Raw genomic sequence first — 27,335 nt, 5'->3', positions numbered from 1 at the left:
AAGATCGAGCCCCGGCGCAGTTTCAGCTTTGTCACTGATTCCTGGACAGTGGTCTCCAGAATCTGCTGATACTGAGTGGAATCCATGCGTCCCTCAACTTTGACAAGATTTCCAGTCCCTGCACTCGCCACACAGCCCCACAGCATGATGAAACCTCCACCATATTTTACTGTAGGTAGCAGTTATTTTTCTTGGAATGCTGTGTTCTTTATCCTCCATGCATAACGCCCCTTGTTATACCCAAATAACATTTTAGTTTCATCAGTCCACAGCACCTTATTCCAAAATGAAGCTGGCTCATCCAAAGGTGCTTTAGCATACCTCAAGTGGCTCTGTTTGTGCTGTGGGCGGAGAAAAGTCTTCCTCTGCATCACTCTCACATACAGCATCTCCTTGTGTAAAGTGCGCCAAATGGTTGAACGATGCAAAGTGACTTTATCTGCAGCAACATGTTGTTGTAGGTCTTTGGTGCTGGTCTGTGGGTTGACTCTGACTGTTCTCACCATTCGTCGCTTCTATTTATCCGAGATTTTTCTTGGTCTGCCACTTCGAGCCTTAACTTGAACTGAGCCTGTGGTCTTCCATTTCCTCAATATGTTCCTAACTGTGGAAACAGCTGACATCTCTGAGACAGCGTTCTATATCCTTCCCCTAAACCATGATGGTGAACAATCTTTGTCTTTAGGTCATTTGAGTTGTTTTGAGTCCGCCATGTTTCTACTCTTCAGAGAACATTAAGAGGAGAGAAACTTACAATTGACCCCCTTAAATACCCTCTCATAATTGGATTCACCTGTGTATGTAGGTCAGGAGTCACTGAGCTTACCAAGCCAATTTGAGTTCCAATAATTAGTTCTAAAGGTTTTTGAATAAATAAAATTAGTGTCCAAATGTATGCACCTGCCTAATTTTGGTTAAACAATTATTACACACTTTCTGTAAATCCAATAAACTTAATTTCACTTCTCAAATATCACTGGGTGTGTCTCCTATATGATATATTTAACTGACATCTTTTATCGTAACAACAAACAATTTATACAGGAAAATCATGACGATTAAAGGGACTCCGAGCAGTGCAGTAACTATGGAATGATGCATACCATTTTGAAGCTCTCTTTCTCCTCTTTCCAACAATATATAAACCGCCGCTCTGCGCCTTTTAGTTTTCGCTATTTTCGCGATCGAAATTCCGAAATTGCTTCAAAATGGTATGCAGCTTTCCATAGTTACTTGTATTACACAGGACGACTTTTCCCCAAAGTCGGCAGCTCCATTCAGCACAATGCAATGAAATGCAAGTAACCCATGGGGATATAATTACAAACATCATGCTGGTAGGTGTGAGGATATAAATAATTAGTTGTGGGTATGCTTAAAGGCATACCCACAGGCACTGCTCGGAGTCCCTTTAACAAGGTTGCCCAAACTTTCGCATCCCACTGTAACATTTACCCCTGCATGCACCACTATGTACTGATCTGAGATAAGCTTATGCGCTTTGGGTCCCACAAATATTTTGATGTTGTTGACTCTCCCAAGCATCTCGGTATGTGAAATGGCAGAAGCCAGCGGTAATCGAAGGGTACAGACTCTGGCAGTCTAAGTCTTAAATAGCATAACATACTGTTTTATGAGCAATCCTAAAAGACTTGTATAGTTCCACTTTGTCCAGGTTAATAGTATTTACTTGTTAGAAGATCATAAAAGGACTGCAAATAGTTTTTTTTTTTATCTCATCAGTTTATTCAGATTTGTAATTTCAGTCTTATCATTTTGACAGACTGACCCAGAAAATACAGACTATGCCATGGAACATGGAGCTACACGTAACTTCCAAGCAGAAAAGCTTATTGAAGAAGAAGAGAAGCGATTTCAGAAGGAAAGAGAAGAGGAGGAGCTTAATAATCCTATGAAGGTAAGAAATCAGTAAGCATTTTTGCAAGTAGAAAAGTGAAAGTGCTGGTGTTGTACATGCATGTGAATTTTAAACTGAAGAAAGAGAGAGTGCTTGCAGATGTCAACTAGTATGATTGTTCAGATAGCATTTCTCCCGTCTGCAATCGCCGCAATCCTGTCCCTCTGTGATCGGGGAGTGGATAACTGCTGTTTCCATTCCCGATCACTGTGTCTGCGATGACTCAGTTTCCTGAAGTGCTGATTAACAAAAATCCCCCCAGAAACATATGTAAACACTTTGTTCAGTTTTATATTTACTCAACAACATAGCACCATTTTGTGGCCAAAAAGTAAAAATACATCCAAAACACTATAATACACTAATCCATAGGAGAATTAAATTGGTTTTTTTTTAATTATTTTTAACCCCTTCCTCCCAACCCCATAGTTACCAAAATAAAACACTTGTAAAAATAAAAAAATACACCATTTAAAAAACACGTCATAAAATTCCTGACAATTTATAGGAGAATCTAAATTCAGTCTATCGTCATCCCTGACTAGTGGGAGATGCACAGATTTAAAAAAGTCGATAACTAGATTCTCAGCAAAGGGGGGATCTTTAGCATACAGCTTACCGTAAAAAACAAAAAAGTATTGGCTATATCCTGAGTGCTATTTGCCCAACTGCCGTCAGATTTAAAAAAAAATTCTATAAATTTCTCTGCTTTATCTCGGGACAGCTGTTCTGCCATAAATTTCCCTGGTTTGTTGACCCCAAGTACATACGATTTTTGAAACTTTTTATATATATATATATAAATTCACACATTTACTATTCAAAATCCTGTTTAACTCTTCCCTTAGCCTGCCTAGTTCGTCATAAATTTTCCTAGAACCATGGCTTTTATGCTCAAATTCCAGAATTTTTATAGAGTCCAGAAGTTTTTGTATTCTACTGTTCCTTTCCCTACTTTTTCTACAGCTATGTTTTATGAATACCCCTCTTAGGACACATTTTAATGTATCTCAAAGCGTTGTTTTGCTCATTCCAGGAGATCTATTTTCCTTATAAAAATTTCTGATTGTGCCTTCAATTACCTTTGTAACCGCTATATCGTTAAGCAATTCACTATTAAAGGGACTCCGAGCTCTGGCTAAAATAAAAATGTTCACTTACCAGGGGCTTTCTGCAGCCCAGTGCTGGTCGGGACGTCCCACGCCGGCCTCCTGGCTCTTCTCCCCACGGCTGTCCATATAGTGCTGATCGGTGGCTCCCCGGGCGACACTGGCCGAGTGTCGGGGCTCCTTTTTCCGCAAACCTCATCAATGACGTCGCAAGCCGGCCGCCTCGCGTCATCACGGCGGCCGGTGTGACAGTACGGCGCATGCACGATTTAATCGCGCATGCGCCGTGCTGTCACGCCGGCCGCCGTGATGACGCGAGGCGGTCGGCGTGCAACGTCATTCATGAGGTTTGCGGAAAAAGGAGCCCCGACACTCGGCCAGTGTCGCCCGGGGAGCCGCCGATCAGCCCTATATGGACAGCCGTGGGGAGAAAAACCAGGAGGCCGGCGTGGGACGTCCCGACCAGCACTGGGCTGCAGAAAGCCCCTGGTAAGTGAACATTTTTATTTTAGCCAGAGCTCGGAGTCCCTTTAAGTTTCCAGTTATATATTCTAGTAGGCACAGCAATAAGTTTTAAATTGATGGATACTGGGGCATGATCCAAGAATGTAAACCTTCCAATTTCAGCATCAAAGAAGTCATCTATCTTATCTTGGCAAACAAAAAACATATCTAATCTAGTATAAGTATCAGGAACCCTAGAATAAAAGTAATAATCTTTATTGTTGACGTTTAACGCTCTCCAAATATCAATAAATCTATTTGAATTTAACATCTTTAAAAGCCTGTTCCGGTTTCTAGAGGCGATAGCAGAGCACCCCTTAGAGCTATCTATACTTGGATCCAGTACTAGGTTAAAATCCCCTCCTATTATTACTTGGCCTTTCACCAGTTCTTTAATCATTTGAAGACTATTGCAGATAAAGTCGACTTGGACGGAATTTGGAGCATAAAGATTGGCCAAAGTTAAATCACGGCCATCAATTTTCACCACTAAGATTAATAATCAAGCTTTGTTATCAGAGTATGAATTCATCACCTCGAAATCTAATTTAGAATTTATTAAGATAGCAACTCCTGCCAATTTACTCTCTTTGCTTGAATTCAGCACCCATCTGTACTCTTTATTTCCTAAATAGGGGATTTTATATTCCCTAAAATGGGTTTCCTGTAAAAAGGCGACATCGGCTTTATTTTTCTTTAGCTCATACATTACTCGAGTTCTTTTTTTATTTCCCGCATTCGCTCCCTTAATATTATAAGTTATTACTTTCATGAAATTAGACATTTACAAAATTCATAAGGGTAGACCCATTAAGTGACCTGTGAGAAAAATATATAAAGTCATCAGCATTGTCGACACTCATTAAACTATACTGTTTATTATTCACTGAAGTCTGCAACACCAAAATACATACAAATAATAAACTAAAGACAGAAAAAAAAAACACTAAACAACATAGGACAAGAATGTAAGTGGAGGAAAAGATATCTAAAAAAGCGCTGGTTGTCTTGCCATAAAATGCCCATTTTAGGCAACCAGCCGGTATCGCATGACACCCCATTCCCTAAGATGGAAAAAAAGAACACCCAAGGGATTAAATTCACCAAAAACAAAAGGAAAAGAAGTTACGGGCAGGAAAAGTCAGTAAAACGCCCTCAGTAGCGAGAACTGACCATATTCAATTCCAACTTCTCAGTCTCGCCTTACCGCTGCTGTCACTTCACCACCTCAAGATCTGTCGGTTTGTGGTAGGAGGGATGGGTACATTCCCAACCATCCAGATGAATTGGCGTAAGATTCAATTTTACCATGAAAGGAGTGATTGGTTCATAATCTTTTAAACTGAAGGTATGATGCTCATGCTGAACAATTAAAGTAAGAGGGTATCCCCATTTGTAGTTTATTTTATTTTCTCTAAGAATATCTAATAATGGTTTAACCACTTAATGACCACAGGACGCATATGTGTCCAGTTTAGTTGTGGAGATTGCAACACCAGTTTGTTACTAAATGAAGCACATGTGGTAGCATTTTAATTGTGACAAGTTGTAGAATAAATTTTGGTGGGTCATAAAGCTTGGACATACAGTGGAGGAAATAATTATTTGACCCCTCACTGATTTTGCAAGTTTGTCCAATGACAAAGAAATGAAAAGTCTCAGAACAGTATCATTTCAATGGTAGGTTTATTTTAACAGTGGCAGATAGCACATCAAAAGGAAAATCGAAAAAATTACCTTAAATAAAAGATCGCAACTGATTTGCATTTCATTGAGTGAAATAAGTTTTTGAACCCTCTAACAATAAGACTTAATACTTAGTGGAAAAACCCTTGTTTGCAAGCACAGAGGTCAAACGTTTCTTGTAATTGATGACCAAGTTTGCACACATTTTAGGAGGAATGTTGGTCCACTCCTCTTTGCAGATCATCTCTAAATCCCTAAGGTTTCGAGGCTGTCTCTGTGCAACTCTGAGCTTGAGCTCCCTCCATAGGTTTTCTATTGGATTAAGGTCCGGAGACTGACTAGGCCACTCCATGACCTTAATGTGCTTCTTCTTGAGCCACTACTTTGTTGCCTTTGCTGTATGTTTTGGGTCATTGTCGTGCTGGAACACCCATCCACGACCCATTTTCATTTTCTTGGCAGAGGGAAGGAGGTTGTCGTTCAGGATTTCACGATACATGGCTCCGTCCATTTTCCCGTTAATGCGATTAAGTTGTCCTGTGCCCTTAGCAGAAAAACACCCCCAAAGCAAAATGTTTCCACCCCCATGCTTGATGGTGGGGACGGTGTTTTGGGGGTCATAGGCAGCATTTTTCTTCCTCCAAACACAGCGAGTTGAGTTAATGCCATAGAGCTCTATTTTGGTCTCATCAGACCACAGCACCTTCTCACAGTCACTCACAGAATCATTCAGGTGTTCATTGGCAAACTTCAGACGGGCCTGCACATGTGCCTTCTTGAGCAGGGGGACCTTGCGAGCCCTGCAGGATTTTAATCCATTGCGGTGTAATGTGTTTCCAATGGTTTTCTTGGTGACTGTGGTCCCTGCTAATTTTAGGTCATTCACTAACTCCTCCCGTGTAGTTCTAGGATTCTTTTTCACCTTTCTCAGAACCATTGACACCCCACGAGGTGAGATCTTGCGTGGAGCCCCAGAGCGAGGTCGATTGATGGTCATTTTGTGCTCCTTCCATTTTCGAACAATCGCACCAACAGTTGTCACCTTCTCTCCCAGCTTCTTGCTAATGGTTTTGTAGCCCATTCCAGCCTTGTGCAGGTCTACAATTTTGTCTCTGACATCCTTTGTGCTCCTTCCATTTTCGAACAATCGCACCAACAGTTGTCACCTTCTCTCCCAGCTTCTTGCTAATGGTTTTGTAGCCCATTCCAGCCTTGTGCAGGTCTACAATTTTGTCTCTGACATCCTTGGACAGCTCTTTGGTCTTTCCCATGTTGGAGAGTTTGGAGTCTGCTTGATTGATTGATTCTGTGGACAGGTGTCTTTTATACAGGTGACTAGTTAAGACAGGTGTCCTTAATGAAGGTGACTAATTGAGTAGAAGTGTCTAACCACTCTGTGGGAGCCAGAACTCTTAATGGTTGGTAGGGGTTCAAAAACTTATTTCACTCAATGAAATGCAAATCAGTTGCTATCTTTTATTTAAGGTTATTTTTTCGATTTTCCTTTTGATGTGCTATCTGCCACTGTTAAAATAAACCTACCATTGAAATGATACTGTTCTGAGACTTTTCATTTCTTTGTCATTGGACAAACTTACAAAATCAGTGAGGGGTCAAATAATTATTTCCTCCACTGTACGTCACATAAAAAATAGGTAGGGACAAACTCAATCCCATATAAAGTCATTTTCAAAATTATGATCAACCTTGGGAAAATTTTAGCAAAACTACTGCTGTGTATTCTTTTTAGTCACAAACTGAATCAAATGCAATAAAATTTCTGCATATTCTGTACAAAAATAAGACTTGTAGAATGAAAACAGTGACAGAATAGGAAAGAAGAAATTTACATTGTTACCTTAGGAACTTGGCTTTTTAAATATGTATGCCATAAGGGTATATTACTATTATTTTTGCAAATAAGGTCTTATAATCATTAATAGTGTACAATGAGAAAGTGAAAAAACAGAAAGACACCTTTATTTACAAACACAATATTGTCACCATATATTATGCTAGGAACATAATCTAAACATTGTTATAACCAGGATGGATAAGCAAATAGAATTTGTGGGTTTAATTTATAGTTAGCACTGTTTATTGTAAAGCTATAATGGATGTAAATGGAGAAATGGTGTGGTTTTTTTTTTCCTATTTTTTTCCCTTCTTTTCCCTTTAAAATGCATTGAAAATAAGGTAACTACTAAACAAAATTATAACACTAAAAGCCTAATTTGTCCTGAAAAAACAATATATAGATCATTTAGGTGTGATTAGTAGTAATAAAGTTATTGGTGAGTGAATGGGCGCAGTGCTGATATGTGAAAAATGCCTTGGTCCTGAAATGGTTAAGTAGCCTTCTTCTTGCTAATGTGCGTGGAGATGCATCTTGATAAAATTTGATTTTAACATTGTCGAAATAGGTAGTTTTTTGTTGCCTTGCTTTCAATACTATGCGTTCCTTCAATGAGAATGATTGAAGTCTACATAGCACGTTTTGACTCAGCCCATTGTTCGTATTTCTTACCCTGCCAATTCTGTGAGTACGATCTATATCTATCACTTCAGGAGGGTCTTCACCCAAAACCTGTTTAAAGCGGAATATAACCCTGCATTTCAACTTTGCTCTAAAACATTATTTACAGCATATTATATGCAACCAGCATTTTTTTTACTAGACCAGCATTGGAAGGGTTACTGTGAGGAAACGCGGAAAAGCCGCCGCAAACGCTCAGAGTGAGGCGGCTGTTTCCGCGTCCAACATGGCGGCACAACGCGAAGAAACCGCCGCATGGGCAGAGCGGTGGAGTCCGCGTTGGATGCAGCGGATTGCGCGCATAGCAATACTACTGACATTTTGGTTGGACGCGGGGAAGCCGCCGCTTGCTTGGAGAGCGGGGCAGCGGCCCCCGCGCCCCAATCAGCGGATACATTGCAAGACATGTCTGGTGTGGCTGGGACTGCTATTCCACACAGGTTCAGAAGGACGCGCGCGCTGAGAGGCAGAGTTTATATGACAGCCAGAGAAGAGTCAGCTGACCAAGCGGGTCAGCTGACATTTTCACCACTTTCCATTGGTCCAGCACTTGGGGGTGGCGCTGGAGAGCGCTATAGTATATATACTGGGTGCTGGTCATTCTCTGGTTGTCTGCCGTTGCGATCACTACGTGGTAGCACTCAGACCTTGTCTGTATCTGTGTTCTAGCATAGTTTCCAAAGGTGTTGATGATCAAGGAACTCACACCTTAGCATTAGGAATATTGAACTGTATTATTTGTTATGGCCTTCTGCCTGCCTGACTATTCCTCTGAACTCTGAACCTTGCTATTTCTGATATCCTGTTGCCAAACTCTGCTCGTTCCTGGACTCCGTATTTGCCTCCTGACTCTGTACCTTGCTATTCTGATACTCCATTGCCAAACCCTGCCTGTTTATTGGATTCCGTATCTGTCTCCTGAATCTGTACCTTATCTGTCTGTGTGTTAACGACCTGGCTTGCCCGACCTCGAGAACTAGCCTTACTGTTAGAGGCAGTTCCAAGACCTGTTAGTGACACCCTCTCACTGGTGTCACTCACGCTCTGTCCTTCCTACTCTCAGCCTAGCTCCTCCCCCGGGAGAGTCTAGGTCATCAGAAGGAACATACTTCTGTGCCGTACTCAAAGTATACTGTTGCATCTAACACTCACTTGTTATATCAGGTGTCCAGAGGTTAGTAGATATATCTGATTATCGGTGATACTGCAGATCACCAATAATCGGGTATATTCTGTATTCTCGGTGATACTGCAGTTCACCGGTAATCAGACCCTCTCTGTGTTACACCGATCGTTACAGTTACACACAGAGCTTTAAAGTTCCGTGGATAGAAATGCAGACGCATCCGAAGTTTAGATAGATACATTCAAATAAACACAATGTAACAAGTGAGGAATGTTACACACTCTCTGGCTGTCCTCCAGCTCCTGCACAGTCAGAGTGAGTCACATTCACCACTTGTTACATTGTGTTTATTTAAATGTATCTATCTAAACTTCGGATGCGTCTGCATTTCTATCCACAGAACTTTAAAGTGCTGCGTGTAACCCTTCCAATGCTGGTCTAGTAAAAAAAAAATGCTGGTTGCATATAATATGCTGTAAATAATGTTTTAGAGCAAAGTTGAAATGCTGGGTTATATTCCGCTTTAAAGGGGTTTCTTCTTAACTCCAATAAATCCTGCTGGGGAGAATTAACCAACAGACCACAGATTTTTATATTATTGCGTCTGCTGCGGTTTTCCAGATCATCTACAGGATCTTCTCAAAAAATTAGCATATTGTGATAAAGTTCGTTATTTTCTGTAATGTACTGATAAACATTAGACTTTCATATATTTTAGATTCATTACACACAACTGAAGTAGTTCCAGCCTTTTATTGTTTTAATATTGATAATTTTGGCATACATTTCATGAAAACCCAAATTTCCTATCTCAAAAAATTAGCATATTTCATCCGACCAATAAAAGAAAAGTGTTTTTAAAACAAAAAAAGTCAACCTTCAAATAATTATGTTCAGTTATGCACTCAATACTTGGTCTGGAATCATTTTGCAGAAATGACTGCTTCAATGCGGCGTGCAAAGCGACGGATAAAGCGGTTCTTACATACAGATTCCACGGCTCAATCTCTTTCGGCTCGTTCACAGTCGGCTCAAAATTGCCTAATACAGCCTAATGCAGGTGCAGATTCTTTTGCAGCACTTTCCCTATCTCCCACCCTCGGTTCACAGCAAATAACTCACCACACACGATTCATGGCTCACCGTTCCCTGCCCCCCCGTTTCAGCTTAACCAAGTGCCGACTTAACTCTCAGCTCGTATAATTCGCTGCCCAACGCAAACGGGTCACCGCTCATACGGTTCTCAGCTTCCCGTCTCGCAGCACCGCACGACTCGCACCACTATACTGCACGGCTCACTATTCTCCCGGCTCACTGCTCGTACAGCTCACCACTCAGCAGACCCAGCTCGCAGCTCACAGGAACCTATTACAGCCGCTCCTGCTGGTCCTGTTCGGCTCGCGGCACACAATTCGTGGCTCACTGCAATTACCCCCGGCACGGCTCTCGCTCACACGCACCCTCGCCAAGCTGCACACAGCAACCACGGCAAATACTGATGCTCCTACCGCCCCGGCTGTCGCTGGCTCACGCCCGCTGTTAGCTGTCCCGTATCACTCCCTTGTCACACCTCACTTCAAACACGCCAGACATTCTAAACAAGCTAGTCTCGATCTCTCGCCCGCTCCTCCTTTTCCCCTCACGTCCCTCACGCCCACATCAGGCAAAACCCATCACTGTGCGATTCAGTTTAAAAGAAAAAGGAGAAAAGAAAAGAACACTGGATCAACACCACTGGGCATTACCTAGTAATTATAGCCATGGATTTCTTTCAACGCAAGGAAAGCATCTAAGCCCACTTTAAATGCAGATATAGAATTTGCCATAACTACTTCCTGTGGCAATGCATTCCACATCTTAATCACTCTTACTGCAAAGAACCCTTTCCTAAATAAATGGCTAAAATGTTTTTCCTCCATGCGCAGTTCATGTCCCCTAGTCCTTTGCAAAAGCCTAGGGACAAAAAGCTCATCCACCAAGCTTTTATATTGCCCTCTGACATATTTATACATGTTGATTAGATTTCCTCTGAGGCGTCTTTTCTCCAGACTAAATAACCCCAGTTTATCTAACGTTTCCTGGTAAGTGAGACCTTCCATCCCTTGTATCAATGTCTTTGCTCGTCTCTGCACCTGCACTAATACTGCAATATCTTTCCTGTAATGTGGTGCCCAGAACTGTATTCCATATTCCAGCAGTGGCCTTACTAGAGAGTTAAACAGGGGCAATATCATGCTAGCATCCCGAATTTTTATTTCCCTTTTAATGCATCCCAAAATTGTATTAGCATTAGCTGTAGCGGCTTAGCATTGAATACGATTATTTAACTTGTTGTCGATGAATTACTCCTAAGTCCGTCTTTAAGTAGAAAAAGAAAGCAAGCAGAGTGTAACAAACTTATCTGGTGTGGTCTCTGGAGGCTGTTCTGATAGTGTGGAGCAGCTGGAGGAAGCTTCCTCTTCCTCTTCGTCAAACGCATCCCCGGCTCCCCTGTAGACGTGAATCAGCATGATGGCATCCCCAGCTCCCCTGTAAATGTGAGTCGCTGTGTTGGTTCTGGCAGGACGCGCACAGCTCAGAGCTGCCTTTATAGGCTAAGGAGGCGTGTTTGATGGGGTGTCAGCTGTGATGTCGTCAGCTGACACCTTTTTGCAGGAGGTGCTGTGAATTCTGGTGGCCGGGCTTTTGCTCTGCATCCTGGGTACTTAAGGCCAGAGTAGTCACTTGCTCGTTGGCCATGATACTAATCAGTTCGCTGGTTCTTTGCCCTAGTTAGTGAGAAATTGAGAGCTACATTTCATATATTTCACATCAGCGCGATATATATGTACTCTAGTCAGTCAGTCTTATTATTTTGTAGTATTATATATATGTAATATTATCATGTCATAATATTGTATATTATCTGTGTACAAACCTTTTGCCTGCCTCTTGACCTTGCTCTTGCCTAGCCCTTCTGTACCACTGCCATCTGATATGTGTATGACTCGGCCTGTCCCTGACTTTGCTACTGTTTGATCCTTCCAATACGACTGACATCTGACTTTTGTGTATGACCCTGCCTGTTAATTGACTACGATTTTGCCTAACTCTTTTGTACTTCACTCATCTGCTCTTGTGAACGACTACGCCTTTCTCACTAGAACTGAGATTTACACTAGTTACGCTAGATCTCTTCACGTATCAGCGTGATATTATCAAGGCCCATAAAATGAATGAGTTGCGAGACCAGATTTTGCAGGAGCTGTCAATCACCTCACTGAGCAGGTTGCCACTCAGCAAACAGAGTTGACTCAACTGTCTAACACTCTTGCTCAGATGAATCTGCTAATGTCAATAATCAGCAGACCCCTCCAACTGCTCCTATGCCACCTATCATAGAGCCTAAAATGCCGTTACCGAGAAATTTACGGGTTCACGATCTGATTTGAGTACGTTTTGCAATCGCTGTATGTCATACTTTGAGGTCAGATCTAGATCTTCTGGAACAGAATCACAGAAGATTACTTTAAGACCTTACTGCGTGGTGACTCTCAAACCCTGGGCCTATGGGTTGAGTCCTGATCATGTAGCTTTCACCTCTGTTGAAAGTTTTTTTTGATGCCATGGCAACTATTTATGCTGATCCCAATATTTCAGTCACAGCTGCTGGTAAATTGCGAGACCTTCGTCAGGGTCGACATACTGTCGAGGAGTATGCTGCTGAGTTTAGGAAATGGTCTGTTTCTTTTAAATGGGGCGGGGCAGCACTCTTAAGACCAATTTCTGTTCGGCTTAGCCGATTCTGTGAATGATGTTCTTGTAAGTCATCCTGAGCCCAGGTGTTTGGAGGATGCCATCTTCCTGGCTATAAAGGTTGACAGATGGATTAGACACTGACAGCAGGGTAAAGTTTATTCTGCCTCAGGGAACCTCAGGCTGAGTAGCTCTTCTACTAGTGAGGAGCCCATGCAGCTGGGCTTCTCGAAACTCTCACCCACTGAGAAACTCAGGAGAAGGCAGAAAGGGCTTTGGATGTATTGTGGGGAGAAGGGCCATTTTGCACAGACATGTTCTGCAAAGAAGGTTTCGGAAAACTCCAGCGCCTAGGTGAAGTTGGGGAACTTCACTTGGGGGGGCGTGTCCACTGCTCACGGATGTCATACGTGTGAGACAGCAGCTCCGCACAGAGTGCCCACAAAGCGACGGATAAAGCGGCCAAATTTGGCGAAGAAGTTACCTCAGAGATGCAGGAAACCCCGATGGACACAGAGGCTTCTATAAAAAGGAAGAAGAATTCGCCCAAGCCTCTGAAACTGCCGGAGATCTTTGCGGGGATACAGGCGCACTCCGGGAACAAAGATGGCGCCGGCGCTCGGTCCGGCAAGAACAGCAACAGACCCGACTCTCAGCAGCAGCTGAACCCAGGAGCCAGAGACAACGAGAGGGCAGGACTCCTCACCGGAAAGCACATCGCCGGGATCCCGCAGCCCAGTCAAAACGAGACAGTGGCTAAATGAAGCTGAAGAGCAGGTAGGCCCGGCAGCCATTATGGATCCGCCCTCCATTACCCCGCCATTAGATATAGAGCAATTCCCAGCCTCTGATCAGACAACCACCAATCTTACATGAAAGAGCTGATGTTAGCTATGAAAGCAGCCCTCTCTTTAGAAATCTCTGCCTTCACACGCAACTTACAAAACTCTAACGACTCACTAGGTGAGAGAATAGCCACGGTGGAAAGCAGTGTAGTGGCTCTTACCACAGAACATAAAGCAGTAGACTGCCTGGAAGATAATCAGAATGATATTTCCTGGCTTAAAACCAAGGCAGCAGACCTTGAAGATCGAAACAGACGTTGCAACTTAAAATTTCGGGGAGTCGAGGAATCCGTAATACAAAATCAGCTAAGAGAGTATGTCACCAAACTTACTAAAGTGTCTCTCCCACAAATCTCTGACATAGAGCTGGCTATAGAAAGAGTACACAGACTCCCCAAACCATCCAATCTTCCTGACTCCGTCCCTCGGGATGTCATTTGCTGTTTTCAGTTTTACACCACGAAAGAAAGCCTTCTCCAGGCAATCAGATCTAAGGGCTCCCTTCCTGACCCGTACAATCGCATAACCCTATACTCAGACTTATCCCAGGCTACATTAGCCAAATGGAAAGAACTGCAGCCGATTACGAAAGTCTTGAGAGATAACAACATTCAGTACAAGTGGGGCTACCCCACTAAACTGCTAATATCCAGAACAGGGCGCACAATCACTATATCAGCTACAAATGACGGGTTCAAACTGTTACGCTCTTGGGGAATCAATCCACCATCTCACCCAGAAGATAAGCAAAAGAATCCAGGGGCTTCCAAACTGACGCAAGAATGGCAACAAGCAAAATAAGGGCTTCTGTAGCGGTACTCTGGAGGACTTACAAATAGGGTGGAGACTCCCCGAATTTGGGATCTTTATCCCCAGCTCCCGGTCTGGAGCTCGACGTGTAGGATTCCTATACTGTTTAGTGCATTCTTATGGTTCATGGCAACGGCAGAGCTACAACGAAGCAGAGACTTTCACACCACTTATCAAAGCATTCACCTACGCCCCCTATACCCTCCTCCCAATCCCACCATAATCTCTCCTTTAAGCACTCTACGGACTCGCCCAAAAGACTGGCTCAAAACCAAGTATTACCAGAGCGACACTAGTATAGTATCTAAAGGGTCCCATGGCACATAGAAATTTCCTCTATCAACACTAAAGGACTAAATGTTCCAGTTAACCCTCTGGGCGATACAATTGCATCGCCCAGGTGGGGGCGCAGCACTTTTAAAAAATTTTTTTTTTAAATCCTGTAGCTAGCCTAGCGCTAGCTACATGACAGCCGCTGTGCAGCGGCATCCCCCCACCCCCTCCGATCGCCTCCGGCGATGACGTTCTAAACGGGACCTCCTGCTAGGCTTCCCCCGTCGCCATGGCGGCGCCCGCAATGACGTCAGAGGGAGTCCCGATCCACCCCTCAGCGCTGCCTGGCACTGACTGGCCAGGCTGCGCAAAGGGTCTGGGGGGGGGGCTGCGCGGCACGGCGGGTTGCGGCGGACCGGCAGCGAGCGGCGGCGATTGGAAGTTACACGCAGCTAGCAAAGTGCTAGCTGCGTGTAACAAAAATAATTATGCAAATAGGCCCACCAGGGCCTGAGAAATCCTCCTGTGCGACATACCCCGAGCTGAGCTCGGGATTATCGCCCAGGAGGTTAAGAGACACGCGATGTGGAAAGAAGCTTTGATGCTTAAAATAGACATACTATTTATCCAGGAATCCCACTTTAAGGAAGGTGCTTCCCCTAAATGTAAATCATCCCGACTATCCAATAATAATATTCAGCAATTTTGCTAAGAAAAAAAGAGGAGTACTTACAGCCTTTCACAGGAACCTCAACGTAGTGGTGCACTCTTCTGAATCTGACCCTCAGGGCAAGTTTGTCCTAATCACCTGCTCTATTGACAACTTCCTATTAACTCTCCTCAATTTATATGCACCAAATGAAGGCCAGCACAAATTTATTAGAAGCATGATCAATAAAGCACGGTAGATACAAAAAGGCAATCTAATCATAGGAGGAGACTTTAATATGATAATAGATCACTCCCTAGACACTTCTAATCCGAAAAGGAAACCTTACAAAACCCTGGCTTCTCTTCTCCACAAAGAAGACCTATACGATCCCTGGAGAGCCACCCATAGCGAAGAAAGAGATTTCACTTTTTTCTCAACAATACATAAAACTTATACTAGATTCGACTTCTTTATCACTGACAGATATACTCTCCAAAAGATCTCAAATGCTACTATACATGAGATAGCGTGGTCCGACCATGCTCCAATAAGCATAAACTTTGCGCTCACAGGAGCTCCAAACAGACAAGATGGTTGGAGGTTAAATTCCTCCCTATTACTAGATTCCATTAATGCTGGCAAAATTCAAACCCACCTCCAAGAGTATTTTCAATGGAACTCTACCGGGGAAGTTGGAGTGAGCACAGTGTGGCTAGCCCACAAAGCTTATATTAGAGGACAGCTCATAAAGATGGGAGCTATTAAAAAAAAGGAAAAAACAGCTAAGGTAGAAGAGGCCCTAAAAGAGATTAAAAAAACAGAAAACGAAAACATCGCCTCTCCCTCCCAAACCACAACCAAAAAATGATTTGAGCTTAGACAAAATCTAAGAATTCTGTTAACCTCAGACTATGAATTCAATCTCACTAGACTCAAATTTTGCCAGTACCATCAAAGCAATAAGGCTAGCCCTTTACTAGCCAAACTGATAAAACATAGGCAAGAAAAATCTAAAATTAATCCACCCATTTTCCAAAAAATTCACCAACCCACAAGACATTGCAGACACATTCAGCGACTTTTATAGCGCCCTTTACAACCTCAAAGAAGATCCTCTGACCCCTCAACCTACAGACACGGTTATAAACAAATTTTTAAACAACATTAACCTCCCCTCCGTATCCCTGTTAGACCCAGAACAACTCAATAAGCCCTTTTCAGTCCCAGAAGTCCTAAAACACAATACTAAAGCTGAAAAAACATAAAGCCCCAGGCCCAGATGGCTTTTCAAATAAATATTACCTCACGTATGCTCCACTATTAGCACCCAAATTGACAACTCTCTTTAATCAATTTGTAGCCGAAAAACAGGTACCAGCAGAATTTACTAGGGCTATTATTACAGTCTTACCAAAGTCAGGCAAAGACCACACAGCTCCCTCCAACTTCCGTCCAATCTTTTTATTAAATTGTGATCTTAAGTTATTTACGAAAATCATCGCCAACCGACTTTTTGGCATAATCCCTAAATTGGTTAAAATCGACCAGGTTGGATTTACCTAAGGCCGACAAGCCTCCGGTGGAACTAGGCGGGTGATAAATTTGCTCCACTCCCTGGAGACCTGTCGGAGGCCTTCTCTGTTCCTAGCTTTGGATGCGGAGAAGGCCTTCGACAGGGTACACTGGGGATTTTTGGAGAGGGTATTACAGAAATGTGGAATAGAAGGATTCTTGTTCAATGCTATCATGTCTGTGTATAAAAATCCATCAGCTCAAGTTAAAGTATCTGGGTTCCTCTCAAAGTATTTTTCTATTTCCAATGGCACCCGTCAAGGGTGCCTCCTCTCCCCCCTGATCTTCGTTTTAATAATGGAGACCCTGGCTGAAAGTAACCGAATCAACCCCCAGATTAAAGGAATTCAAAAAGGCCCAGATTCAATCAAAATAAATGTATTTGCGGACGATGTCCTACTAACACTATCTGTTCCTATCACCTCTCTTCATTCAGTTTGTAAAACGTTGAGTGAATTCTCTAAGGCTACTTTAAACGAAGCCAAATCTACACTATTGGGTATTAATATTACTAGCACAATGAGGGAGGAGATATCCACTAAATTTCCTTTCCCATAGGCCAAAACATCTATCACATATCTAGGGGTGCAAATACCAGCTAAAACCAAAGAGGTATACTCCAGTAACTTTCCACAACTGCTAGATTTAATTAAATCAGATTTATCACATGTGGCATCCTTTGAATTTTCCATCTCTGGGAAAATAGTAGCATATAAGATGTTGATTTTCCAGAAAATCCTTTATTATTTCAGAACCTTGCCCATTCCCCTTCATCACAAATTCTTCAGGGCTCTAAGATCAATAATTTTACAATTTCTGTGGCAGAAAAAAGACGTAGAATTGCATACTCAACATTAATAGCTCACCCGTCAAGGGGTGGGTTTGGATTACCAGACCCCAGACACTACTACTTAGCTTCTCTCTTAGATATAAAGTGTAGAGAAACCGAGAGCCCAATATAGTGTAGTATGTTAAGCATAAATGAAGTAAAGGTTATCGTGAGAAAATTATACTCACAAACGTGGGTTACCACAGAGGCAACCACTGTATAGGCAGGTGAGGAGATTAGACCTGTCCTCACTCAGGGATAAGAAGTCGCTCTCTGTAAATGCGAAAGGGGGTAGATCATCCCTCCACCAGGGGTGGACACTGTATAGCAGTAGGAGAACAGAGGCGCCAGCAGGATAAAAGTGGATAAAAACTTTAAAATTTGCTGGGAGGAAGTGGTGGACTTACCTCCATAAAGCAGACACGAAAGACTGCCTGAATAGTAGTCACATTTATTAATTAGTACCCCAAAACAGTGCAACGCGTTTCGCAGGCCCAGCCCGCTTCATCAGGCAATAAACATGGGGACAAGACTGTAGACAAGAGACAGTACATTATGCTATAGTAAATTTTGCAAATTTGCATATCAATATATTGCATATCATAAAGCATACCATATGAAAGAAATTGCTTCGTGGAGATGGCATAAAAGAGTTGGGTGTGCAAGTAAACAATAGGGGGTAGAGGCTATGGTGCTCGTGATAGTAATGGGCTATGGGGTGTTATTTTACACAGATTTGCAATGAGTGGTATTGGTAATGGACAAAGGTATATGTCAGCAAGAGTAATGGGTAATAGAGCATTGAGAAGAGAACAGGGGGCCAGAAATACAGGGTAAAGTGTGCAAATAAAATAACATAAAGAACTCACCAGAATTTCAGCAATAGCCAGTGTAGCGCCTCAGTGAAGTGGTGAGGATGCTCAACTCCTTATATATACAGGTTCTTGCTAAAAGGGCCAATTAGATGTATGGGAGGTGTTGGGTGGGCGGGGTTAGGGTGAGTGTGCGAGCAGCCAATGGGCTCTCGCCACCTGTGTTCAGTGAGTTGGGTTTTTGGGAAGGGTGGGTGGGGTAAGGGCAGGCTTGTGAGTATCCAATGGGCTCTCGCCACCTGTGTTCGGTGTATTGGGTAGTTGGGGGGCGGATACAGGTATCATGGTTACCAAATGTGCAGCTGAATAGAGTACTGGTAAAGGGTACTGCCTTTGACATGGGAGACCAGGTTAGTAGTTAGTATATTTGACAGAGGGATTGATGTGTATAAGTATTTAGCTGCCATCTAGTGGACCAAAAAGTTATGACCCGGTCCTAAGACACAAGCATCAATAGACATGTAAGAGTAACATAAAAATTAATAGAATAAATAGACATGTCAGAGCAACATAAAAATTTATAAAAACATATAAAAAAAAAAAATTAAACAAATATGGATCAACTTAGTAGTCCTGGACAATTGTAGCAACTGGTAAAACAGCACATAACAATCAAACCAAATTACACTTTTTGACATAAAAATATGTAGAATAATGATCAAGCCAGAGGTGTAGTTGTAAAAATGGACGGTTACACTAAAACTTATTGGGACAAATAAAATAAAACACAATAAATAAAAGTCATGAAACAAGACAAAAAAAGGGTAAAAGAGAGCGGCCAAGATAAAAGAAAAACGGTACAGGAGGTATTTTAGTAATTTTTTTCCAGAACTTCATTCAGACCCTCAGGGCTGAGGGTTCTTATAGTTTGTATCCAGAACATTTCAAATTTTTTTAGTTTTTCGAATGCGTTTGACGAACTTGCATCAGTTGAGTCAATTAGTGTAATGTTGAAGAATTGTGGGTTATTGGCGTGGTGAGTGCCGTGATACGCTGTGAAGGGGGAATTTTTTAGTGATGTTTCTTTTGTGTTGTCCGATTCTGCTGCGGGCCAACTGTGTAGTCCTCCCCACGTACTGGAGTCGACAGGGACATGAAATGAGGTAGATGACAAATTTTGATTCGCAGGTGAGGTTTTTTTTATGGGATATTGAATACCGATACTGGAGGACACAAAGAATGTGCAGGTGTTGATAAATTGACAGGCTGTGCATCGGTTTTTGTTGCAAGGGAAACAACCAGGCTCCTGTGTTTGCAGGGTGGTGGGTTGGTTAGGTATACGTAGTTTGCTTGGCGCTAAGAGATTGCGGAGATTTGGTGCTCTCCTATATGTAATTGATGGTGTTGTGGGTAGTATAGGTCGTAGATAGGGGTCTTCCATAAGGATGTCCCATCGTTTTTTTAGGATATTGCGGATGGACAGATGTTGGGCATTGTAACGAGTGATGTAACTGAATGAAGTTCTGGAAAAAATTTACTAAAATACCTCCTGTACCGTTTTTCTTTTATCTTGGCCGCTCTCTTTTACCCTTTTTTTGTCTTGTTTCATGACTTTTTTATTTATTGTATTTTATTTTATTTGTCCCAATAAGTTTTAGTGTAACCGTCCATTTTTACAACTACACCTCTGGCTTGATCATTAGTCTACATATTTTTATGTCAAAAAGTGTAATTTGGTTTGATTGTTATGTGCTGTTTTACCAGTTGCTACAATTGTCCAGGACTACTAAGTTGATCCATATTTGTTTAATTTTTTTTTTATATGTTTCTATTAATTTTTATGTTACTCTTACGTGTCTATTGATGCTTGTGTCTTAGGACTGGGTCATAACTTTTTGGTCCACTAGATGGCAGCTAAATACTTTTACACATCAATCCCTCTGTCAAATATACTAATTATATTCCCACTGGATCGAATCATTATATTTATTTAAATCTTGAAAAAGACCTTTGCATATACTTTTTTACTTAATTTATTCTTTTGCCTATTTACAGCATCCAAACACCACTGAGTAGATTCTGCCCCGGCCGGGATTTGAACCCTGGTCTCCCATGTCAAAGGCAGTACCCTTTACCAGTACTCTATTCAGCTAGTACACTATTCATGTCTGCTTTATGGAGATAAGTCCACCACTTCCTCCCAGCAAATTTTAGTTTTTATCCACTTTTATCCTGCTGGCTCCTCTGTTCTCCTACTGCTCTCTCTTAGATATGTCCAAGCACTGGCTACCTGAGTTTCAAAATAATTCCTGGGTGGAATTAGAAAAGTCATCAACCCCTCTTCCGTTACAAGACCTTATATACTTAACCTGGCTCAAATTTCCCTTACCATTTATAAACCACCCCACTATCAAAGCAACAGTGAATGCCTGGCAATGGCTTAGGAAGATTCAACTCACAAGCCCTAAATTGACTCATCTAGACATTCCTATTAAGGTAATAAACTCAGCCATACCTAACATAAATATTAAAAAATGGGAAAAGGCAGGTATTAAACGGATACAAGACATTTTCATTGCCTCCTCATTAGCTCTATTCTCCTATCTTAAAGAGGAATTCAAGCTCACAGAAAAAGATAGATATACCTACATCCAAGTGGCACATCTCAATAAAAGACATTCTTTAGTATCAGCAAAACCCCCACAAGAATTAATATTATTCCTCTGGCTACAAGGGAACACCAATAAGAAGCAGAAAGGCATCTCACTTTGGTATAAATATCTAGGGGCAAGCAATCCTAATCCAATCGGTAAATTCATCCAAGTGTGGAGCAACGACTTGCAGTCCTCTATAGAACCCTTAATGATGGAGAAAGCGCTACAAGACCTTCGAAAACATTCCAAATGTATCTCCCACCTCGAGACCTAAAAAAAAAACTTCTATAAATGGTATACAACCCCAAGACTTTTAGCTAGTTTCTCTGTACAAAATTCGCCTCTATGCTGGAGAGGCTGTGGTGAACACGGAACTTTAGTCCATATCCTATGGGAATGCTCCCTAATAAGTCCCCTATGGAACTTATTATCAAAGGTTATATCTATTTGGCTCAAGGAGGAGTTTAAAATCAGCCCAGAACTGGGCCTATTTTTAGTAGGACTGGACTCTATCCCTCCAATTCTTAGATCTAGAATTGTCCATCTAATCTGTGTAGCCAGACAGCTCATACTATCAAACTGGGGGACAAATATTTTACCATCGTTCACCCAGATCAGACACTCAGTAGATTATAACCTCCTGATGGAAACACTATTCAGTAATCGATACCAACCAGGGGTACCAACGACTCACTTACAAATAAACTGGAACCCCATAGATTGCAATATGTCAATCCCCTCACAGTTTCAGTAATACGAGTAACAATTAAGAATATTTGGGTAGTACACCGTAGTGTGACTTTAGGTTTAATTCACCCGATTACAGTTTAAACAGATTAAGAAAACCTGGAATATATTGAGGGGGCTAAAAGGCTTAATCCCAGGCAGGCACGGTGGGCGCCGTACTTTTCCCGATTCAATTTTGTGATCACGTACAAACCTGGGTCCAAGAATGTAAAGGCTGATGCCTTATCCAGAACCTTTGAACCCGAAATACCTCAGGTTGTAACTCCTAGTTCTTGCAGCCACCCACACTCAAGAATTTCCTGACCTGTATGAGTCTGTGCAGTCTTTTCAACAAGACAGTCCTCCTGGAAAGCCGCCTAACGTAAATTATGTACCTTTGCATCTTCGTCTCCAAATACTTCAAGTATTTTATGAGTCCAAACTTGCAGGGCATCCTGGGGAGACCAAGACCTTGGAACTCCTATCTCGTCATGTATGGTGGCCTTCTATAAACAAAGACTGTAAAGCTTTTGTGGCAGCCTGTGCCACTTGTGCCAGAAATAAGGTATCTTGGGTTGCTCCCGAGGTCACTTTAAGCCTTTACCTATTCCATCTAGACCTTGGTCTCATCTATCCAAGGATTTTGTGGTGTATTTTAGGCCTGAACGATATATCGTTTTTGGATCGAAATCGCGATCCCGGAAATGCCGATTCCGGGATCGCCATGGCAACGATATTCACCCCACTCTGCAGCCCGTGCAGCGGTCCCCTCTGCCGCTCTGTGCAGCGGCAGTTTGCGGTGGCTCATTGCATACATTTCTCCGAGTGGAGGCGGGACACTATCTCCCACAACTTCCGCCCACTGTGCAGCCAATCAGCGGAGCGGGCAGCAGGCTCCGCTCCGCCCGCAGGCTCTCCCACTCCTTCTCCTAACATTAGCTGGGCGGGTGGCAGACTCCGCCCACGTGGCTGTCAATCACACCGAGTGCTACGAGTGGCAGACTCCGCCCACCCCAGCTCGCAGGCTCTCACACTCCATCCCGGCGGCTCAATATTCCCTGCACCTCCACATCAATCATAAGCTGGGCAGGTGGCAGGCTGAGTCTGCTGCTGACAACCACTTATTTGTACTGGGTGATTTGTGTCACTTTTTTTTTTTTTTTAAGTGGTATGATGAGCAGCTCTCACTTGGCAACTCCCTCCTCCTAGTGCTTCAACATCATTTGGCGGGCGGCATACTCCACCCGCATGTGTGTCAATCAAACTATGAAACATGGCCAGCAGACTCCGCCCACACTCCTGTCAGTCAAGTTTTGTATGCCTCTGCCAGGCTGCAATGTGTGTCAGCGTGATAATGATGATGACTGCTGTGGTGTGGCCCACTGTGTGGTGATCAATTCTGCGAAGCTGAAGTGGGGAGCCTAGGGGCACTGTTGAATTTGAAAAATCGTGAATCGAATCGAAATCGAGATTTCTGACAGAAATCGTGCAATTCAATCTTTTCCTAAAATCGTTCAGGCCTAGTGTATTTGCCCTCCTCTAGGGGTAAAAAAGTAATTTGGGTCATCGTTTACCGGTTCAGCAAAATGGCACATTTTGTACCCCTCTCTGGTCTGCCCTTAGCTCAAGAACTGGCCAAATTGTTTATAATTCATGTGTTCCGCTTACATGGAATTCCTGAAAACATAGTGTCAGACCGGGGGGTCCAGTTTGTCTCTCGCTTCTGGCGTGCTTTTAGTACTCTTGGGTATTAACCTGTCTTTTTCTTCTGGATTTCACCCTGAAACCAATGGACAAACAGAAAGGACTAATCAATCATTAGAGCAGTACCTCCGTTGTTTTGTATCAGATTGTCAGGATTTATGGTTAGACTTCTTACCCTTTGCTGAATTCGCCTTCAACAACCTTCCTAGTTAATCTACCAATTTGTCTATTTTCTGGATCGTCACTGGTCAAAATCCTAAATTCACTTTCTTTCCATCCTCTCCTTCTCCTTTTCCGGCTTTGGAGGATTGGAGTACTCACATCCATCAAATTTGGCCTCCGGTTCAGCAAAATCTACAGAATGTTGTTTACCGTCAAATACTATGCCAATGCCCGACGTTCACCTGAATTTAGATTTTCTCCTGGAGATCTTGTGTGGGTTTCCACCCGTAATATTCCTTTACGTCAACCTTCTGTGAAGTTTGGTCCTAGGTTTATTGGCCCCTATCCCATTCAGGAAAAAATTAATGACGACGTGTATTGGGTGACATTACTTCAGTCCATCAAAGGAGTCAATTCTTTCCACGTCTCTTTTAAAACCCGCTGCTAATATAATTTCATCTTCGGTTCCTCCACCTCCTGTCGAGGTGGATGGAGAGCCGAATATGAAATAGAGAGAATTCTTGACTCTAGGAAAGTTTGGGGTTCCTTACAGTATTTGGTGGATTGGAAGGGATATGGCCCTGAAAAAAGATGCTGGGTTCCTGCACGGCAAATTCATGCTGATGAATTAATTCAGGAATTATGTTGTCAACACCCCTCGAGGGGGGGGTAATGTAACAAACTTATCTGGTATGGTCTCTGGAGGCTGTTCTGATAGTGTGGAGCAGCTGGAGGAAGCTTCCTCTTTGGCCAAACGCATCCCCGGCTCCCCTGCAGACGTGAATCAGCATGATGGCATCCCCAGCTCCCCTGTAGATTTGGGTCGGAGTGTTTCTGGCAGGACGCGCACAGCTCAGAGCTGCCTTTATAGGCTGAGGAATTGTGTCTGATAGGGTGTCAGCTGTGATGTCATCAGCTGACACCTTTTTGCAGGAGGTGCTGTCAATTCCGGGGGCTGGACTTTTACTCTGCATCCTGGGTACTTAGGGCCAGAGTATTCACTTGCTCGTTGGCCTTGATACTAATCTGTTTGCTGGTTCTTGGCCCTAGCTAGTGAGAAATTGAGAGCTACATTTCATATATTGCGCATTAGCGCGATATATATGTACTCTAGTCAGTCAGTCTTATTATTTTGTAGTATTATATATTTGTAATATTATCATATCGTAATATTGTATATTATCTGTGTACCGACCTTTTCCCTGCCTTTTGACCTTGCTCTTGCCTAGCCCTTCTGTACCACTGCCATCTGATATATGTGTATGACTCGGCTTGTCCCTGACTTTGCTACTGTTTGATCCTTTCAATACGACTGACATCTGATTTATGTGTATGACCCTGCCTGTTAATTGACTACGATTTTGCCCAACTCTATTGTATTTCACTCATCTGCTCTTGTGAACGACTTTGGCCTGACCCTGACTACGCCTTTCTCACTAGAACCGAGATTTACACTAGTTAAGCTACATCTCTCCATGTATCAGCGTGATACAGAGATTTCCATTTTATCCTAAATGTGAAGAAACTCAATCCTTATTTATGTTACAAAAGGTTCAAGATGGAAAGTGTGTACTTGGTCCCGTCGCTCCTGCAGGGGAACAATTTTTTTGTTTCAATCGACCTGCACGATGCGTATCTACATATTCCAATTTTTCAGGCCCACCAAAAGTGTCTTTGGTTTTCCCTGAGACAAGGCTCCAGCATCCTCCATTATCAGTTTCGGGGTATCTCTTTTTGTATAGCCTCAGTCCCGTGTACCTTTACCAAGGCTTTGTCAGAGGTCATTTGGGTTCTGGGAGAAAAGGGGATCCCTGTAGTGCCTTATTTAGACAACCTGTTGGTGTTTGGTCATTGAAAGAAGGAGGTTCTGGTTTACAGGGATCAGGTTCTGGACCTGTTAAAAGTAATAGGCTTGATCATAAATTTCCCGAAATCCTCACTCGTCCCCTCACAGACTAGAAGGTTTCCGGTGTACAGAATAGTCATTACAAAGGAAGATATTTCTTTCAGAGGAGAAGATACTAAAAGTTCAACAGGGGGTCAGGTCTCTTCTTTCCCCACAGGCCATTTCCCTACTGCTGGGTACACACTATGAGATTTTCTGATCGATTTCCGAGCATTTTCCTATTAAAGTGAACGGAAATCGATCGGAAAATGCTCGGAAATCGATCGGAAAGCAAATCGGACATGTTGGAAATAATCGATCTGACAGTAAATTGGCCAGAAAATCTCATAGTGTGTATCCAGCATAAAGCCCAATATACACAATACGATTCTTTATGCGATTGGTTTACGATTCTATTTACGATCCGATTAAATCCAACTTGTCCGATCGAGATTTGATTCAATCCGATTTGCCATTCTTTTGGAATGGCAAATTCGAATTGAATCGAATCCCGATCGGACATGTTGGATTTAATCAGATCGTAAATAGAATCGTGATCGAATCGCATAAAGAATCGTATCGTGTAGATTGGGCTTAAGGGATGTAATGAGGGTCTCATGCTGGGCTTACACGGTGCGGGCGCATGGATCGATTCCCGCTCGTCCCCGCGGGCAGTTCCTTATGAGCCGCTCGTTTCTTCCATTGTCCACCCGCAGGGATCGAGCGCAGAGTCGATCCACCACGACTCTGCGCGGATCAGCGGCTCAATTGATAACAACTATCGCGCCGTGTATGCCCAGCATCATGCCTAGTACACACCATGCAATTTTCTGTAAGATTTTTCTGTAAGATTTTCTGTAATTAGATTATTTTCTGTAAAGTACTGGAAGAGACTGGTCCTTATCTCTGGTGCATTGTCTTCTAGTTATCTCCTGCTGAGTAGAACAATGCTTAATTGCTAGGCAGATAGATGGTTAGATAATTTCCAACATGTTTGTCATGGTTAAAATGATACCCTATATGCATAGTCAGATAGCTTCTTGGGCACACAGCAGACTGTTAACCATAGGTAGTACCAATGGATTTTTCAAGACCATTTTTTTCAACTAATGCTACAATGTCATTCTTTCTTAAAGGACTTACGAGGTCAAATGGAAAAAAAAAGTCAAATACCTGTATAGTAATTTAAGGCATGGAGGACGCCGTCCGTGCCCTCCGTGCTGTTCCGCCGGGTCCCCTGCGCTCCCGACCGCTCGGCCCGGGTCGGGCTCTCTTGGCTGCACAAAGATGGCCACATGAGCCGGCCGCGGCTGCGCAGTCCGCTTAGCCGCGAGTGCGGCAGCGCACCTCCAGGGCCAACCCCCCGATCCACACTACAAGTTGCGTGGATCGGGGGGGTTGGCCCTAGAGCTGCGCAGCCGCACTCGCGGCTAAGCGGACTGCGCAGCCGCGGCCAGCTCATGCAGCCATCTTTGTGCAGCGAAGGGAGCCGGCCGGGGGCTATTAAGCGCAAGGGATGCGGCGGAATGGCACGGAGGGCGTGGACGGCGTCCTCCGTGCCTTAAATTAGCATACAAGTATTTGACTTTTTTTTTACCATTTGACCTCGTAAGTCCTTTAAGGGGGCCATACACTAGCTGACCAACTAACCAATCAACCATCCGAATTGATTATTATAATCGAATTGGATGAAAATTGGTGCTGCCAAGTGCATGCTCGACCGACAAAGCGACCAATGACTGACAATACGCATAGTGTCTGACTTCAGAAGCTATGCGCCGCTAGCGTGTATGCGGC

The 27,335-nt window shown here is 43.0% G+C and overlaps 1 protein-coding gene across 1 annotated transcript in view; it reads left to right on the top strand.

Annotated features, from left to right (window-relative positions):
• YJU2 (YJU2 splicing factor homolog) overlaps positions 1 to 27,335 on the top strand; it is a 282,458-nt gene that overhangs the window by 23,706 nt on the left and 231,417 nt on the right. The window contains exon 3 of the mRNA XM_068233936.1: positions 1,784 to 1,918. Coding sequence (XP_068090037.1) covers positions 1,784 to 1,918 — 135 coding nt within the window. The remainder of the gene's footprint in view (positions 1 to 1,783; positions 1,919 to 27,335) is intronic.

The sequence above is a fragment of the Hyperolius riggenbachi genome, chromosome 1, assembly GCF_040937935.1.
Source record: "Hyperolius riggenbachi isolate aHypRig1 chromosome 1, aHypRig1.pri, whole genome shotgun sequence".
Lineage (NCBI taxonomy): Eukaryota > Metazoa > Chordata > Amphibia > Anura > Hyperoliidae > Hyperolius > Hyperolius riggenbachi.
This window is presented reverse-complemented; position numbering and strand designations above follow the sequence as displayed.